The 19,949-nt window shown below is 38.2% G+C and overlaps 1 protein-coding gene across 1 annotated transcript in view; it reads left to right on the top strand.

The window, feature by feature from the left end:
• The window catches only part of pard3aa (par-3 family cell polarity regulator alpha, a), a 537,783-nt gene that overhangs the window by 409,230 nt on the left and 108,604 nt on the right, over positions 1-19,949 (top strand). The window contains exon 20 of the mRNA XM_062991183.1: positions 15,188-15,316. Coding sequence (XP_062847253.1) covers positions 15,188-15,316 — 129 coding nt within the window. The remainder of the gene's footprint in view (positions 1-15,187; positions 15,317-19,949) is intronic.

A 19,949-nucleotide genomic window follows, 5' to 3' on the forward strand; every position in this document is an offset into this window, starting at 1 on the left:
TAATTAGCTCCTTTGACTTCCATTCATTCACTGGGAGAATGTCTTGACAAAATGGTGTACCATTCTTTCAGTAAAGTTATAGAGACTTGGAGAATCAATGCTGAGTCACATTAATGTTGTTCTGGTGGTTTATGGTGGAGTGATCCTTTTGTTTAAGACTAAATCAATATATAAATACATAAATAAATAATCCACATTTTCCGTATTAAAAACATTCTCATAGTCATTCGAAAAGTACTTTTAAATTTGAAGTAGGCTGTTTTGAAGTTTGTTAATTGCTATTCATTTATTTAGCTGAGGCTTTTATGTGAAACAAATTGCAAGCAGGGCTGCTAAAGTATCCAGCAGTGGTAATAATGCTATCCTAATTTTAAACTAATTACACCCGAACAAGTATAAAGTAAAAGTAGAGAACTTTGTCTGAACATGACTTGTTGTTACCTGGCTACACACACTCGTCCCAAATCTGTCTGTCAAACTATGAAGCAAAAGTTTTACAAGATTGGCTGTTGGTACAATATTTCTGTGTTCTGCTATGTGTCTGTTTTTAGAAATCCTAGATAATATGGATCATTAAGCAGATTTGAGTCATGAGTGATGGCTGTGGCTGACACTGATTATAGAAATGCATACGCTTCACCCCTGTCTGACTTGTTTATGGATTACAGCTTAGCTAGCAACAGTGCGGGAGCATGAAAGATCAAACGCTACCGGTAAATATATGTAGTGTAAGGTGACAGATTTAGGTCAGCAGCACTGATATTTTATTCCTGTGGGAGTTCTTCTTGTTCATTTCTCTCTCTCTCTCTCTCTCTGTGTCTCTTTGTGATGACACAATCACTAAAATTGCAGATTAATGTGGAAGCCGTGGCAGCTAATAAATAACAGTTATTGTTTATTTGCTCTCATTATTGCTTTATAGTTTACTCATTATTGCTGTATATTAATCTAACGAACATACAATGACAGGGAAACAAATACAGCAATATGTCGGCACTCTCCAGGGTTAGCTTCCACCTCTTTAAATTAGTCAGGCATGAAAAGATTAATATGCTGGCTAATACACTGTAAACTAGATTATTGATTTGAAGCGCACTAAGATTGCACTGCTGTACACGTATATCCTCAGGAGGGTTCGGTTCTAACTTTCAGGTTGCTGCAACTTGTAAAACAAAAACAAAACAAAATGGCCATGTAGTTACGTCCTTCCATAAAATTGTAAAACCTTGATAATTAGCTTACACATACAGTGTTGTTATAACAATGTATTAATTTATTATTATTATTAATCTCTCTAATTCAACACATTTAAAACCTATTTTAATATAAAGACAATATGAGTAAACACAAAATGCAGGGTTTAAATAATTATTCTGCTTATTGAAGTTTAAGATTTTTTAAAAACCTATATCACCCATATAAAAAAAAAACCAAGTAATTACCCCTAAAATCAAACATTTGCAATAGCTTGTGATGAGTCTTTTACATTGCTGTGAATGAATTTTGGCCTCCTTTGTAGGGTTATTGAGCATCAAATATCATTTTAGGGTCCTTCCACAGCATCATGATATTTAGAAGTGGACTTGCTTGTGTGCTTCAGATCATTGTCTTGCCGTATAACCCAGCTAAACTGGATCTTTAGGTCAGGACATTTTCTCTCAGGATTTTCTGATAGAGAGCAGAATTCATAGTTCAATCTGTGACAAGTCTTTGGTGCTCTCCAATGGATGCCATTTTGCCTGATGTTTTTCTTATTGTGGAATTGTGTGCATAATTGTGGGCCTTAATTGAGGCCCGCAGTTCTTTAAATGTTTGTCTAGGTTCTCTTATGACCTCCTGGATGAGTCTTCGATGTGTTTTTTTTTTTGGCAAAAGTCACTTGAGGAAAGGTTCTTCATTAATGTATAATGGTTCTCACTATGATTTATTGATCTCCCAGTGCCTCAGGAATGGCTTTGTAACCCTTTTCAGACTGGTTTCTGCTTCACATTTCCAGACAGGTTCTTCTTAAGTGATAATTAGATTCGATAGGTCAGGCAGTAATCTTGCCTGGGTGTGGCTAGTAAAACTGTCAACTGAATAGCAGACGGGTCAATTTGTTTCTTTGGCAAACATAACCACATATACACCGTGTTAGTGTGTGTTGTGCTGGTGCGAGTGGATAAGACAGCAATGCTGATAGGGTTTTTAAACACCTCACTGTCACTGCTGGACTGAGAATAGTCCACCAACCAAAAATATCCAGCCAATGGGCAGCGTCCTGTGACCACTGATAAAAGTCTAGAAGATGACCAACTCAAACAGCAGCAATAGATGAGCGATCGTCTCTGACTTTACATCTACAAGGTGGACCAACTAGGTAGGAGTGTCTAATAGAGTGGACAGTGAGTGGACACGGTATTTAAAAATTCCAGCAGCGCTGCTGTGTCTGATCCACTCATACCAGCAAAACACACACTAACACACAACAGTGTCACTGCAGTGCTAAGAATCTTCCACCACCTAAATAATACCTGCTCCTGTAGGGGTCCTCACCATTAAAAGAACAGGGTGAAAGCAGGTTAAAAAGATATGTAGAGAAACAGATGGACTACAGTCAGTAATTGTAGAGCTACAAAGTGTTTCTATACGGTAAGTGGAGCTGATAAAATGGACAGTGAGTATAGAAACAAGAAGGTGGTTTTAATGTTATCGCTGATTGGTGTATATACATACTGTATACCTATATAAGGCCAGTAAGGCCTAATTCGCTGTCGGCAGCAGTATTTTATGCCTTCCATTAGGATAGGACTAGTAGAATAATGCCAATACGAAAAAATAAAAAGTCAGGTATGTAGCTCACCTATCCCAGGCTTCAAGAAAACTCTCCTTACACCCATAAAGTAACTGAAGAATAACCCCAATCACTATGAGAGAACAAACCATATTGACACTTTTTACTTTTATTAGCTCCTGTGTTTGACTTTAGAGCCAATTTCCATCAGGGTAGAAGTGCTCATGTGGGACGAACAGCTCCTGTCTGAATGTATAAGAATAAAATATTGATATTCAGCACGTCTAAACAGAAGACTTTGATGAGTATGGTCTCTGAATTCTGATCGAATTGTACTACAGTGGCATTTTGAAGTTTTGAAGCTACAGAGGAGGAATATAAATTACTACCTCATCATGTATTCATTGGTTTTGCAGAACAGGAGATTGTTATTGTTTGCACAGGACCGAATCTACTTTTCCTCTTTATTTTTTTGACTGCATAAACACGGCAGTTTGTGTTAGAAAGCCTCAGACTTCAGGGGGTGTCATTGGGTTCTACTGAGTGCTATTTGGGTTTTTTGATAGCCTTTTCCACATAGTGAGTGCTTATTGTGGAACAATTTTGCACTTGTGCTTATGTTTATATTTGTAAAATCATAGTAAAAAGTACACTTTGTGCTGCTCTTTCTTGTGCTAATATTTTAGTAATTAATTTAGTTAGTTATTTAGTAATTAATATTAATTACTATATATATATATATATATATATATATATATATATATATATATATATATATATATATATATATATCCTCAAAGTTGATGTGTTAGAAGCAGGAAAAATGGGCAAGTGTAAGGATTTGAGTGAGTTTGACAAGGACCAAATTGTGATGGCTAGACGACTGGGTCAGAGCATCTCCAAAACTGCAGCTCTTGTGGGGTGTTCCCGGTCTGCAGTGGTCAGTGTCTATCAAAAGCGGTCCAAGGAAGAAACAGTGGTAAACCGGCGACAGGGTCATGGCTCATTGATGAACGTGGGGAAGCGAAGGCTGGCCCATGTGGCGAGCTACTGTAGCTCAAATTGCTGAAGAAGTTAATGCTGGTTCTGATAGAAAGGTGTCAGAATACACAGTGCATCGCAGTTTGTTGCATATGGTGCTGCATAGCCGCAAACCAGTCAGGGTACCCATGCTGACCCCTGTCCACCGCCGAAAGCGCCAACAATGGGCACGTGAGCATCTGAACTGGACCAAAGATTTCTGCAGTATTTCCATGAATCTCTCTCTCTCTCTCTCTCTCTCTCTCTCTCTCTCTCTCTCTCTCTCTCTCTCTCTCTCTCTCTCTCTCTCACACACACACACACACACACACACACACACACACACACACACACACACACACACTTTTCTTACAACCAGGTGGAGCAGCACTGCTTCCTATTCACCACACTTTTTATTTGTTGTTTTATTTATAATGTTCTTACCTCTGCAAGACTCACACTTGGTGCCTTCCTTTTGCAGTCTAAAACCATTTTGGTTCACTTTGTGGCAAAAAAGGTAAAACCAAGTACAGAAGACTAAATCCTTAAAAGTGCAGTGGGACTCTGAAGAGGTTTGTGACACAGTGTAACACTGGCGCAGGGACACCTGCAGCCACTGGAACATCACAGCATTTTTGTCTACTTCTGTCCATCTTGTAGTATTTCTGTGTAAACCCAAGATTGACAACCCAATACCGGAGTGTCATTGCGAATGCTGGATAATGAGGTCCACAGGGACCGAAATCTAATTGTCAGCTAGTGGGTCACAGTGCCAGTGAGAGCAGTTAAGGCAATCACCAGGGCAACAGCAGTGAGACTTTTATTTGTAATAAATGAAGATGATGTTCTCATTAACAAGGGCTAACTTGCGAAGGCTAGGAGAGAATGACTACATATTCATTCTGGTTCCTGCTCAACCTCATGTTCGGATCCACTGTTTCATTCCTTATTCTGCCTTAGAGGGCACAACCACTGCTCACTACTGAAAGAGGAAGTACAGAACAGATCCAGCCTTTTCTTTCATTCTTCTCATTTCTAACAAGAGTTTATTAAAGTTACATGCTGCTTCCTGAGCTCCTGATCTACTCCACTGCTTAGTATGGAGACTGGAGAACAGGTTCAAGGCTTACCCCATTGAACCCTGGACTGAAGAGTGATATTTGTTTGGATTTTTTTTTTTACTGTTTTAGTTTAGTTTAGTTTAAAGCATTGAGCTTTATGTATATTTGTGTATCATTCGACAAGTTGTGCAATTGTGCAAATTTTTTTTGCAAATTAATGCCAAGCAAATTAATACACACACACACACACACACACACACACAAGGCATAACATTATGACCACTGACAGGTGAAGTGAATAACACTGATTATCTCTTCATCACGGCACCTGTTAGTGGGTGGGATATATTAGGCAGCAAGTGAACATTTTATTATTTTATGGTCCACGAAAGGAACAGTGGTTAACCCGGTGACAGGGTCATGGGCGGCCAAGGCTCATTAATGCATGTGGGGAGCGAAGGTTGGCCCGTGTGGCTACTGTAGCTCAAATTGCTGAAGAGGTTAATGCTGGTCCAAGCTCAATTAATTAATTAATTAATTTTTTTATTTATTTAGGTTTTAATTGCAAAATATGTTCTGGTTTTGCACTTTGCAGTATTTATGCTGGACTTTCTGAATTGATTTTGCAGCATGTATTGACCAGATTTATCCACCTTAAATGATATTGTATCATACAATCCCTGTATTACAGCTTTGGTCATTAACTGCAGGATGTGACTTTTTCCCTGTGTAAACACACACATGCACACACTCTGAGCTTATCACGATTACATTATGTTCTTTCTGAACACTTCCCAGTTTGCCTTTGTGAATCTTAATTGCTTTGATTGGAACATTACATTATAGAACAATATCCTGTTCTAGTGTGGTGTGCGCATATGTGGGAGTTAATAATAGTCTTTTAGTCTTGTTTTTATTGTTCTATAGTTGTTTCTTTCCACTGCTCATGCAGACCCCTACCTTGACCGATTAAGGTTGACAACTATCGCATGTTCAGTCGGTGGCTGCTACTTTTTGCCAGCCAGCAGAGGCCGCAGTTGGAGCAGCATTAAGTTACCTCTGACCAACCTCCCCCAAAAGACAAAGTCAATTGTGTCTGGTCGATGCCACAACTGAAATTCGATTTCGGATCTCAGCGGTGGTGGAGCAGATGGGTGCTGCACCACTCAAGCACCCACCTGCACTGACTTTAGATGCACAAGGCTGTCTGGCTGCTAGATCCATGCAATACATTACTATCCTGTAAATCAATAAGGGTAAAACATGGCACATAGAGAGGATGGTCATAAACTGCATGCTCCATGGTGATGTATACTGATGTCAAATATTGAATGTTGAGCTTGTTAAATAAAACAGTATGGCAGGTCAATAATGACTTCCTAAGCTATTTGATGGAGTCTGTCTATGCTTTAAAGACATGTGGTATTGTTACATTGAAACACAGGAGAGGAAAAATCAAAATTCTTATCCAAGCTTGTTTGACACAACATATACAGTAATATACTGTAAGTACCTGTTTTACAGCTTTAGTAAAGCCTAAATTTATTTTTTTCTCGTTTTGGATTAACTGATGATTAAACATCTGGTATTTTTAGAATATTTGGCCCAGTCCTTTGGGTTTGCCTTTATTTTGCTTTACATTAGAGCGTAATTGTGTCTGTTACAATAGCGACCATGATTTACAGCATAGGCTTCTCCTATGCACCATTTGTAACTTAGCTACATAAGTGACTCCTTATGACCCAAGTATACGTTACCTGCCTTCACAAAACAACCAGATAGCTGCAATCAATCAGTTTTTGGCAAAAAAATAAAAATATGATTACCAGGATTGTATGCATTTTATAATTAGATGTAGGAATCTCTCAGTCTACACCACGCCAGTCAGTAATTACATTTCTTTAATAGGTTATAAGTAGTGTGGCAAAATGTACTGAACCTGTATTGTTCTGTTACTATATTTGAAGCTTCACTACAAATCAATTAAATCTCTTCATAAAATTGTATTATATCGTAAAATGCATTGTACAGAAATTATCTGTTTAAATCATCCAAAAGTTCATATGTGTGATGTGGTGATTGAAAAGCCCTGTTCTAGATCAGTGTTTTGTTGTATCTCAAAACAGTTAAAAGTTTACATCCACTTGTAAAGAATTGTATGTCTTACACTCTTTGGATTCCAGTGATTTTACAGTGACCACAGTGACAGTATATAAGAAACAATTGACAATTAAACACATTATAAATACAATATAAATACAGTATAATAATATGCAAATATAAATAAGGTAGGGCACAATATACAGTGTTAACGCTAAAATAAATAAACCAGTGCAGACATAAGACATTAATGAATAAACATGTCTTATGTCATATACATACATGCATACATACACACATACATAAATACATTCATATATTGCAATATACTATATGCCTAATGCAGTAGAATTAATTAGAAGTCATTTTGGGAGCCAAAATTAGTGGTGATTTGAGTCAGACCAGTGAAGTGGTAGACACAGTAGACTAGAACCATGAATTGGTCATTTTAGTACAATTTAAAAATATTTCTTTGATTTTAACTTATTCATGTTTGCCACAGAGCTGGAGTTGACGTTAGATAAAAGGTGGCTTTTTAACACCAACCTCCATTTTTTAACAACTACTGTTCAACGTTCTAAATGTGCAGTCAAACACGGATAAACGTTATTCTGATAGTGTAATATGATGTGCAGCTGTGAGGTCGTTCGCCAACGTTGGGCCGACATTCTCTTGCTATCTGGGTAGCTAGTAAATTTGCTACAAGCATTTGATGGTAACTATTACTATGCAACAGATAAAAAAAAATCATTCATCCCATTACTTATGTCTTTTTGCCATCTTTTATCCTCTACTTTTCTTTTTTTCTCCCCTGGGCGCCAGAGGACCTCAGCCTTGTTAACATATTGGCTTGTGGCTGCTATATTGGAACATGCATGCACTGCAAAATCCAGTATTTCTTAAAAATCTAATGATAAGTAAGCAATTAACTGCTAAAAGCTGGTTATTATTGAGTTATTAGTGTGGAAGTAGATGCTCTTTGTCTTCCAGTCTTTTATGTTTTGTTGTTGTATCTCAACACCCAGTACAGGCAAACTAAACCTGTCCCTGTGGTCCTTAGGCAGTTGTTTGGAAGCTGCTAGATGTTTTGGTATTCATTAGTGCTAGCTGTCAGTGTGGCTGAGGGCTGCGATGTTCAGTGATGGCCCATTAAACTGTTTTTTGTACACCCGAGGCTGCCACACACTGTATTTTTATGATGAAGTAAGTGGCAGGGTGTGTGAATAGGATATTAAGGGCTACCTGAGGAGACAAGCTGTCCCCTGAATCCCTTTCACCCACACAAAAACTTTATTTGTATCTTTCATACAGAGCTATTGAAATATATTTTAGAACTGCCTAATAGTCTTTTCTGAAAATTGCCCCTACAAAAATGAATGACTCGTACACAGTGATGGCATAGTTACCTTTAAAAAGTAACTTAGTTACTTTATTGATTACTTGATTTTAAAAGTAACTAAGTTAGATTACAAGTTACTTTATTAGTTACATTCAGCAGCTGCCGTAATGCAACTGGAGCTGCGTAGGCGATTGAAGCGGAATAAGAAACAAGAAAGACGCGGAAAACTAAGTCCTCTGTTCACAAGTGTAAGTAAGATAAATAAAATAAAATTTTTAAAAACAAATAAATAACAAAAAGACGATAAATATCCAAAATTTTGGCGAGTGGGGTTTGTAATGAGTCTGTAACTATGGTGATATTACGTCATCACGTCCCCACGTGTAGTACGTAGCGGTGTTGCGTGCATACTGCACACTTCTGTACTGAAAGTATGTACTTCTTTACCGGCCGAGTAGTGCATACTTCCTCCAATCTAGTGCATGCTCTGTAAGTATGCGATTCCGGACGCAGCTCGTGACTTAATTGTCGCATAGGCCAGACGTCACTCCCCGAGTTAGTAACGCACAGTAACTTGGATAAGTAACTTTAATCTGATTAATGGATTGGAAATAGTAACGCGTTAGATTACTTGTTACTGAAAAATGTGGTCAGATTAGAGTAACACGTTACTAAGTACGCGTTACTGACATCAGTGCTCGTACACTTGTTAGATGGCCAGTGTAGTGCATAAAGATAGTAGTGTTGATCAGGATTCTGTATTTTCCACTAATGGGTAAACAATTCCTCTATGTATGTCTAGTTCTAACTTTCAGTTGCTTTTTACTGTGTATTACTTTACTTATTAGTTAAATAAATGTGTTCATGCCTTTGTTTTTTACTTTTTGTACACACATACACACAAAGTTAGGTACATGTATGAAACCCTATGTTACAAGGACAAGGAGGACATTGTACATCCTAGCAATGAAAAAGAAATAAATATTATTAGCGTTAGTGATGTCAGTGATTAACCAGTTAAGCATTAACCCACAAAGAATTCACTGTTTGGTTAATGTTATTGATTTAAAAATGTATTTTCATTTTCATTTCTCACATGAAGCCAGTTTGCATCATTATGGAGTCTGAGTGCAAATCAATCTCTGAAGATGAGGATATGTGTATAGCTGTTTTTGTTCCTCAGGTATAACATGACAGCTCCTAACATAAATTGTAGAGTTGTGTCTTCCAGCATTGCCATTTTGGCCTGCAGAGGGGGACACGGAGGCACAGATGATGTAACATTCTCCTAATTTACAATCACCTGTGCCTTGTGAGCACTAATTTGCTCCAAGTGATAGCTTTCCTATATGTCACAGTTTCTCCTTGTCAGACTCGCCAGCTCCTCTGTTGGCAAACCTGCAATTTCTCTGAAGCCGTCATACCAGGCTGCTCATTCAATGACAGCATCTTATGACATTTTACGAATTTATTTATTTATTTATTTTTTCTCCACAGCATGACATCCACCCTGGGAAAGCGGATCGCTTTTTGACTAATGACGATTGGTTACCAGTGTAAACATTGAGAAATACTAAGACTAAAGAAATATTCCTAAACATTATTTATATAATGATGACAGAACTGTATCTGTTAAAGGAAGGAAAAAAGGTAATTTTGAGGTTATGGTTCTATTGCACTCAATTACAGAATTATGACTGGTGAGTGATTGTGTTTCTTTAGGATTTTCTGGTAGAGAGCAGAATTTATGATTCAATTAATGATGCCAAGTAGCCTAGTCACAGAAGCAGCAGAGCACCCTGACACAGAGGTGTGCCTTTATAACAAACAAAAAGCAATTGCTCCTTAACAGGGCCATGTAATGTGAAGGCTTAGTAATATGTATTAATACTTATTAAATATTCAAGTCTAAAAACAGCTCAGCTCTAATAAATATGTCTAAGCCTTTTTTTATTCTCCAAAAGAAATACATTCACAGCCATTTATCTTCTCCTTGACTCTGTTTGTAAGCCGCATTTGTATATTATAAAGTTCATAATATAAAGTGTATTGATTAAATATTCCTCTTTTTGCTATTCTTTGTAATGTGAGAGTGTGTCTGTTGCTTTGTATGTTTTGCTGACGTTAAGGTCAGTGTGATCAGTACATGTTCAATAAACCCCAAGCCTTTTGTTCATCATGCACACTTGGTTTGGTATTGCCAATTAAAGCCTGAAGCTATGAGGAGATGAAAAAGCAATGTACATTCTCTCTGGGTACAAATTCTGTCTCGCTTTATTTCATCTACAAATTGATGTGTGGTCCTGTGTGGAGACTTAACAGCAAGCATTAACCTATTTCTAAAAGGAGTAACTGGTTAAAAGTATTATAAGTGAACAGTGGGGTTTTTCTTTATCACCTGTAAAAATGCAATAACTTTTTGTGTCTGACATACATTTCAAGACGTGTGAAAGACTTTTTTGCTTAAGTACTATGCAGCATTTGTTATCACGTGAGAAAGATGGGGCAGGTTGAGAAGTCTGATGGAAAGTAGGATGCCGTGAATCAGACTTAATGAAAAGTTCCTGAGAAGTATGGCAGGAAACTGTCACCGAGTGTGGTGACAGATGGGTCCATTGTCATTATTAGTATTCACATGGTGGATACCTTACCCTGTCCGCTGCCATTTGTTGATTAATTAATCAGGTAATGTAAAGCTTCAGAGCAAGTGAAGTGGCAGGATCTGTGTATTGTGTGACACAGGTATGGACTGCAGTTCATTTAGCTTGATGGAGATTACTGTCTTACCCCAGGGTGTGGAGTTACCATATGTGATGTTCTCTTCCTTTGTATTGTGTACTGTAGCCCACTTGATGTACTGTATAAATGTCTGTTGTAATAAAAATAGGGGTATTAATACTTTAAACCAACCTAATATAGATTCTTTAAATCCCTGAAATGGGATGGAACAGCATACTTTTAAATAATAAATGAAAATTTCCCAGTTGTGGTTTTGATAGTGGTTAAGAGTGTTAAAATGTCAGTCTTACATTTCTTATAGGTTTTTAATTTGGTTGAGATCTGGTTTTTTAAAGGCCATCCTGTACAGAATATTTTTTATTTATATTACACACTCAGCCAGTTGTATTAAGATCCTTTACGATGGCACTACGTTAAAATTTGCTAGCTCACTACTATTGAGATCTGGGGTTCGAATCTCAGCTATGCTGTCAGTCAGTCAGGTGTCTTCACAGACATGATTAGCTACTGAAGGGTGGCTGATTAGCCTACCCATTGGGAAATGTATTTGTTAGGTCAATTTCAGTGCTCATCCCAATCCCAAATAAAAACAAGAAGGGTTGCGTCAGGAAAAACAGCGTAAAAACTGAGCCAAATCAAGTATGCAGGCTTAATACGGGAGCAACCAAAATTGGGGGGAAACAGGGCAATGATAAAAATATAACCAGATTTTACTTCCCAAAAATAGGTGTTAAGCATTCAGGCCTGTACTGTTGTCTTTGTGTATCAGACCATAACACTTTCCTCCCCACATTTCTGTAGAACAGAAATGTGCAGTACAAAATGTTCTTAGATATGTTTCTTGCTCAGCATTTGTACACATGCCTTAAAGCTTTGTAAAAGAATTACCCAATTACCTAAATGAATCTTGTACTATAGTATACACATATTTATTGTTGTCTTTTCTTCAGTCACAAATTTAATTAACATCATGAACACTGTAGATAAAAAATAAATAAATAAAGACAAAAATAAACAAGTTTAAATGTACAATTTATGCCGCTCAGGTGGCGCAGCGGTAAAAACACATGCTGGAACCAGAGCTGGGATCTCGAATACATCGTATCGAATCTCAGCTCTGCCGGCTAGGCTGAGCGGCCACATGAACAACAATTGGCCTGTTGTTCAGATATGGGTGGGATTAAGCCGGATAGGGTCTCTCTCTTATAACTAATGCAATTACCTCTGCTGGCTGATTGATGGCGCCTGCACAGAGATGAGAAAAAAGTGCTCTCGGTGTGTCTCTCCATACACAACGCTGAGCTGGACTGCACTTATCAAAGTGTAGGTGATAAGATGCATACGGCATGCTGCGTGTCGGAGGGGGCGTGGGTTAGCTTCGTTCTCCTCAATCAGAGCAGGGATCGGCAGTGGTGGAAAAGAAGCATGACGCAATCGGGCAGTTGGACACGCTAAAAAAGTGAGAATAATAGGAGAAAATGCATAAATAAAAAAATATATATGTACAATTTATTTGTTCTTTTTTACTGTTAAAATAAGTAGCTACCATTGTGGTACAAATAGTGTTATGGGCTTTATTTTCAGTTCTTTTGAGCATTTGAGTTTAAGCTAAAACATTTGCAGCTTTTTTCTCATCAGTGCTTCTTGTTCAAAATGGAACATTAAGCTCCTGCGACTATATTGCAGCCAGAGGAAGTTGTTTAGCAGGCGAGTTTACCAGTAATATAAAGTAGACAAAGAGCTATATTTTGAGAAAAGAGCTTTTCATTTCATGAATATATTCAATTTAGCTGCTCATTCAATTTCATCACAAGTACTTGTACAAAAGCTGGTTGGAAAGTTTACATTCCGACAACTCCTCAGAATCTTGCCATGAGAATTAGAAAAAAATAAACAATCATGGATTACAGTGGTTAGAAGGCAGTGTGACTTGAATAGAGCAAGCTCTCAGGCAAACAGTGTAAGTACTTCACGCAGTAGAAATCGAAATAGATTTCTGTTGATGATTGAATAGGATTTTCATAATTGTGTGTTTTTACTGTATGTGACTCAGTAGCGTTGCTGCAAAGCTGCAGAATCAATAAGATTAATTACATTTATTGAATTTACCAATTCATGCTTCCACTTTGCAAATCCATGTGCTTTCTATTATTGCCTTGTCTGGACAAAGGTTTCATTATAGCCGTCAATAATTCCTCCAATTTCTAAATGAGATGCTTTTGCACTAAGACTTATCAAGACACATGAATGAGCATAACTTACAGCAGAGTCTCCAGCATTACTTTACTGTTCCTGTAACAGCCATGGATGTAAAGATAGTGTCAACCTAGAACTTACTTTATCTCAAACGAGATCAAGAGTCTTAAAATCATTGACTTAAAAGTGGGATAGAATAATAGTTAAATAAAAATGAAGATGTGCCTCCTGAAAGTGTAGCTCAAAAAAAAGAAAGGAAATGGCATAAAACTGACCTCATCTTACTGTGAATAGTATGGATTATTAGCACTACCAAGGGTTTAGTTACACACCTTGTGGTGCATTCGATTTGGTTTGGTACACAGCCAAGAAATTACTTATGTATGCCGTGTGAAATAATGTCTGCCCTTCAAATCCAATCAGTAAAGTGTACTGTACTCCCTGTAACTCAGGAGAACCAATGCAAGATACTCACCTGCCAAAGAACTAAATTAAATGACAAGCCTATTTATTAGATGTTAGATCTAGGTAGTTTGGTAAAGTTTGAGACAGTTATTAGCTTGTGTTATCAATCCTGTTGTACACTATTAGTTATCTGAAGGTTGTTGGTTCACCCCAACCTCAGGTTGCCTCTGAGTGACCCTTAAGCCTCAGTTGTTGCATTGTATGTGAAATACAAGCTTGTGTTATGAATTCAATTAGTGTGATGTTGATGCTGTTCATAGCCAATGTTTGCTATGTCCCTTTATATACCACACAGGCTGTGTTAATAGTTTATTATAAAAATGTTCAGGTTATAGTTTACTAAAATTGAACCAGCTCATTTTGATTTCAAATTTGACTGTCAAAATGCAATTGTGACCATGACTTGTCAAGTCTAACTATGATAGTATGTTGATTGCCTCCACATCAGTTCTTCTTTCCTGTCCTCAAATCCCTGTATTTCTTTGGAGCAGCTGATACCAGTGTAAAAAAAAACAACTAGAGGAACCGACAATACTGGGAAGTCATAAAGGACTAATGGATCTTTGGATAGCTTTCTCACTGTATGTATGTATGTGATTGTGCTTGTTTATCTGTGTCCATGGCCACAGGGCAGTGTTTATAATAGCTTTGGCATGAAGACCAACATTAGAATATGTTCCGTTGTGTGAGCAGCCGGTCTGCACCACATCCTGACCCGAGAGCAAGGATTTAGAATTCAGTAGGAAACAGTGATTAAGATGCTAATCAGTGAGGAACTACATTCAAGTACATTTGACACTGAGACAACTTTGCGGATTCCTGACTGTATTTTGTCACACATTACTAAGCCTCACCACCTCCAAGTGAAGACAGTTGGACACTTAGGAAAGACCCTTATCCTTTAATTGCTTGGATTGTGTTTGGTCAGAACTTGCTTTAAATAAAAATATATATTAAACATGTTGCACTTGGGTCGAGCAGCATTATATTACACTAGCTCATTACCGCTGGGATCTAGGGTTTGAATCCACAGTGGTGCTTTATGACTAAACATATGTGGGCACAAATCCTAATTACAGATTTTGAATGTTTTTACCACATCCATTGCTAACAGATATAAAAACAATAATATAAAATCAATTATATCCTTTAACCGCTGTGGCAACAGATTGACGAGGGCCCATTACTGCTCCAGCATTACTATGTGATCCAAGCCAGGACTAAAGACATGTTATAATGAATTGGGGGTTGGGTTTTGGTATATTAATTCCTATTGTTTTGAAATGCGATGTTCAACAAGCTAATGGTCAGGTGTCTACACAGCCAGACATACAGTCACCACAGACAGATAGAATAGCAGTAAAAACAATCATTCACCTGCTTAATTGTGTCATGCATGTCACAAAACTGCCTCTATAGAATTATTGGGCAAGTATTTATAGAATTTCTTTTTATGTTAGCTCACAGTCTAATTTACTTTTTCTGCTTTCTCAGATTTGGCAAGCATCGCAAAGATGAGCAACCAGGAAACAAGGCAGAGCGCAAAGGCTCAAGCAAGAACCGAATGGAGGACACCCAGGCCACAGAGGAGGAGATGCTGAGGATGCGACTGGAGAGGGAAAGGTGAGTGCCTTTATCAGACTCTTTCATTAGACTTCCACAACTCTGAACAAAATCAGGAGTTTCCAGTATAACTAAAATTCTGGCTTATTAAGTAAATTGGGGGACTGAGAGTTGTGGGAAAGTGGTGCAATGAGGTATGTGGAATTATTTAGTATGTGGAATTAGAGGTATGAGGGCAGTGGTAGATCACTGGTTAAGATAATGAACTTATAATCAGAAGGTTGCTGGTTCAAGCCCCACCACCACCAAGGCCCTTAACCCTCACTTGCTCAAATTGTATTCAGTCATAATTGTGAGTCGCTTTGGACAAGAGCGTCTGCTATATGCTGCAAATGTAAATGTAAGTTACAAGTGTGCATTGACTTAATCATTTCTAAATTGTTCTTTGTGAGCTACTTAAAATGTTGTTGGCCAATGATTACTGCTCACATTTACAAAAACATAATAAATATTTTTTACTATAATGTTAGTTCATGTAATGTGATTTCATCTAATAAAGGTTCACATGCTTTCTTGACTAGTAGCACGCTTTAAACATTGGAGTTGCTGTAAGTTCTTTTTTCCTATATGGTATTAAAATCTATTTCTTACAAAAGACTGTTGATGCATCTAATAATCTAATACATAATGTAACAATAGGCTAAACCTGTAATGAGTGTATACATCACTTTAAAACAGGGTGGCATGGTTGGCAGCATTTATAAAGCTGTTGCATTGCTTTAAGGTGCTCAGGACCTGGGTTATATTCATGCATCCATTTATCTGTACAAATTTTTTCCTGTTCTCAGAGTGTCCCTATAGGTTTCTTCTGATTACTCTGATTCCCTTCCACCTTCTGTTACCTCAAATTACTCCACACTGAATGAGTTAGCAAATGGATGGGCAAGTTTGTGATAGCCTTTAGAGGATTGGCAACCTGTTTAGAGTGTATTCTTTTCTTTCACTTAGTGTTTCCAGGTGGGCTCTGGACCCACTGAGATCCTTTATAAATGCTCAGGATAAAGCTGAAAATAAAAGGGAAAATGTGTCATACTTAATAGTGTTTTAAAAGCTTGGTATAAACTGTTATACTAACTGCTACTGCTTTCACATTTTATGTACTCTGAATTCTGTTATAAATTTATGGCATTGCCACACTGCCTTACAATGCATTCAACTACTGTTTCCACTTTGTGTTTTCTTACAACACTGTAAAGCCCTATTTATTTTTAGCACTCAAGAATACAGGATCAAGGGTTTTGGAGGATAGTACAAGCCCATGCCACCCTCTGTTATACTTCACACCCCAGATGAACTTAGTTATCAAGCCACTTTTGCTAATGGAGAGTAATTGAATTGCAACAATAGGGCCCGTGCCGGCCTCCTTGAAGAGGACACTTCGGCTCTGCAGTGACAATGAGGCCCATCTCCTCAATGGAACATCTGGAGCCCATTATCAGTGGAACCTGCCATTCTTGTGCCTCTATCCAGTATGGGCACTGGGATTTGAGCTCTGGCCTGCAGCCCAGATATTCACCAATGCTGTTTTCAATCATAGAAATAGCAAATGAGCTTTCCAGTAATTCTAAGTATCTTTTATGCAGGCCAAAGCTAAAACCACCAAGAAAATGAGAAGTGTCAATCAATTATTTGTCATTCTTTCTAAGAGGCATACTTATATACGTTGTTGTGAAGTCTGGAAATTGCTCTTAAAATAAATCAGTATATGTTTACATCAATATATAAGCTCCAGTGAGATTGACAGCACTGGCATTCAAACACAAATATGTTTTAAAAGTGTTTGTAGACATAAAAACACAGTTTGGACAGACTTGCACTGTTTGAGTGTACATGTCTGCATGTGAACCCAAGGCGAGACGATTGATTACCCAAGCCACAGAGACAAGGCTATTTCTACAAGCTTATGAAATTATGGATCAGGTGTTGATGGAGCCGAGGGGAGGCAGTCAGCAATTTTAAAGAAGCCTCTGGATTCCAGGAAGAGGAGGATGAGCACAATGAGTGGAAATGGCATTGGCCGGAGCCCAATTCAGCTCTCCTGACATGACTGATCGTTAATCTGAGCTGATGTTTTGACAGCAGCTTTTAGTGACTCAGGGAGAAAGTTGGCTGGATTTATTCTCATAAACCAGAGATATAAATTGTAGAAGGGATGGGCTAATAAAAATATTTTAAATTATAATCATAGTTTTTGGTTATTTGAATGCATCCGCAGTGATCAGCTGTGATTACCATTTAGTTAATTTGCCCACATTACATTTATTTTTGTACTGATTCAAAGCATTAATTTGCAAGCTCTGTGTCCATGTGTCTAGTCTGACTAGATCCTAACTCACCCTGAGAATTGCTTTGTCGTTTCCGAACACACAAAGGCTGAAGAGGAGATAAAACTGGCTGAATTTGGACACAGTGGGCTAGTTATGTTGGTAGCAGATCATTATGACAACATACACAGAGCAGTATGGTTGGTGTACCCCCCCTCCCCAAAAAAAGGCAAAAATTGTAGGGGGTGGAAATATCGTGTAATATGTGTATAATAATTTTTACAGAACCACTGGGCACAATGCAGTAACACATCTTGGAGAAAATGCCAATCCATCTGCGGGGCCTCGGCCATCATGTCTGCCAATTATCCCTGTATATAGATGTCCGACCAGCCGATAGCACCACATGGAATTACTGCTTTACCCAAGCGTCTTGTACTTGGAACATATTATTGTAACAATGTACAGCGTTTATGTTAGTGAAATGTACAGTACAAATACATATATGTATTATCTTTTTTATTATTTTATACATTTTTCTGTGGCGAGACAAGGCAAATAGCACTTTTTAAAGTGTATTATTTAGAAAAGAGGTAAAAGCTATTTCATACAAATACACTTTGTCCCATAGTATGTGCACATTATTTCCAGTTATTACATTCAGATGGTTTAATTCATTTTCTCAAACCACCATGACTGTGTGTCTGTGCAAAGCAAGGTTCACAAAGACATACCTTGACATGTCATGTGACTCTAGTGGCCTATACAGAGCCCTGATCTCAACCCCACTGTACTCATTTGGGATAAATTGTATTGTCAGTGGCAAGCCTGGCCTTTATAGATACACCAAAGTCTTGTGAAAAGCACTTTCCCAAAGGAGTGGAGGCTGTTACAGCCACAAAGTGGGGGACTTCATATTAATCGCCATGGTTTTGTAATAGGATGTTGTACAAACTCATGGTACAGTGTCTACATACTTTTGACTATATAGAGTAAATAATCAGATAGTAATGGTAATCTTTATTGTGCAATCCTACATTATAGTGTTTCTATTTTAAGACACGCCAATGCACCATTTAAGTATACCTGACTTCTGATGTTCATAAAACCCCTTTGTCTTTAAAAACCAGCCTACTCAGCCATATTTATAAATAAAAGGATTAAGCTCCGTAAATCCCCTGTTAAAACCATATGGATGACAGGTGTTGAGAGAGCATAAAAATAAAAACAAGAAACAGAAAAAAACCTAAACTTTTAAAGCGGAGCGCTATTAGCCTTGATTTGGGCTCAGGATGATTGAGTGTCGACATCAGTAGCATTTGTTTTGCCACAATCGAGTAAATTGTAAGCAGCTGCTGCCCACAGTCCTCAACCGGTCCTCCAGCCGCCAGCCTTTCCATGCCTCATCAGGAGCACAGCAACTCCACTGAAGGCTTTGTTTATGCCTGTGGATGTTCGTAAACCCCCTTTTTAGTATTTTTTGCGTTGATTGAGGGGACCACCGTAGCATGGCTCTACTCAGGGCCTGCAGGAAGGAAAAGTATGCCAGGCACAATCTCTTGGGTTTTGAAGCCACCCAGGCGGGGCAGGAAGCAAACAACAATGCACACAATTTCCATACATCCATCTCCTGTGCTCAGAATGCGATTTTATAGTGCAGTACACATGGCAGCATATGTTCAGTACTGACCAGTGAGCAGAGTTCGACACAGTAAACATGTCATTTCCTGTAGCAGATTAGCTGCTCTTTTATCAGCTCAGCTCCACTGGTCTGCTAATCTATAGCTAACACTCCTCCATCTCCGGCTTTTTTGCCCTTCAAGCTTCCTCATGTTTGTTTGGACTTTTTTTGAGTGGAGCCAGTCTGGGACGCCCCAATCCCTCTTCAGCTAGCACCACTATCATAACTAGCAACATCCTTTTGCCCTAATGGCCCACACAGCACCTGGAGGACCACATAAATGTGTGTTCAGCCCCCACAACTACCACTATAGACTGCTTATTGAAGGCTTGAGGAAGCAGCCAAATATTTATTCAATTTATGCCTTTGGGAGGAACATTCGAGTAGGTCTTCAGTTTTAAACCATAAAGAATAGTGAATTGTTTGGTATGTTTTAATGCGCAAGAAAATAATATAATGACCTAGAGACAACACAACATCTTTGCACTTGTTAAAAAATACCAGCATCAGGGTAGTTGTTAACACTGGTCCGCAGGGCGCCAACAGACCACAGGAAATTACACTCTAAAATTCACCCCCGCACACATGAGGGCATTTAGGAGGAAACAGTTCAGGCTTTTTTAGACAGGGGGAGTACACTAGATGGTGCATTGGCATGTCTTACAGAAATAGAAACGCTGTCATGTAA

Source organism: Trichomycterus rosablanca, chromosome 3 (genome assembly GCF_030014385.1).
Source record: "Trichomycterus rosablanca isolate fTriRos1 chromosome 3, fTriRos1.hap1, whole genome shotgun sequence".
NCBI classification, from domain to species: Eukaryota; Metazoa; Chordata; class Actinopteri; order Siluriformes; family Trichomycteridae; genus Trichomycterus; species Trichomycterus rosablanca.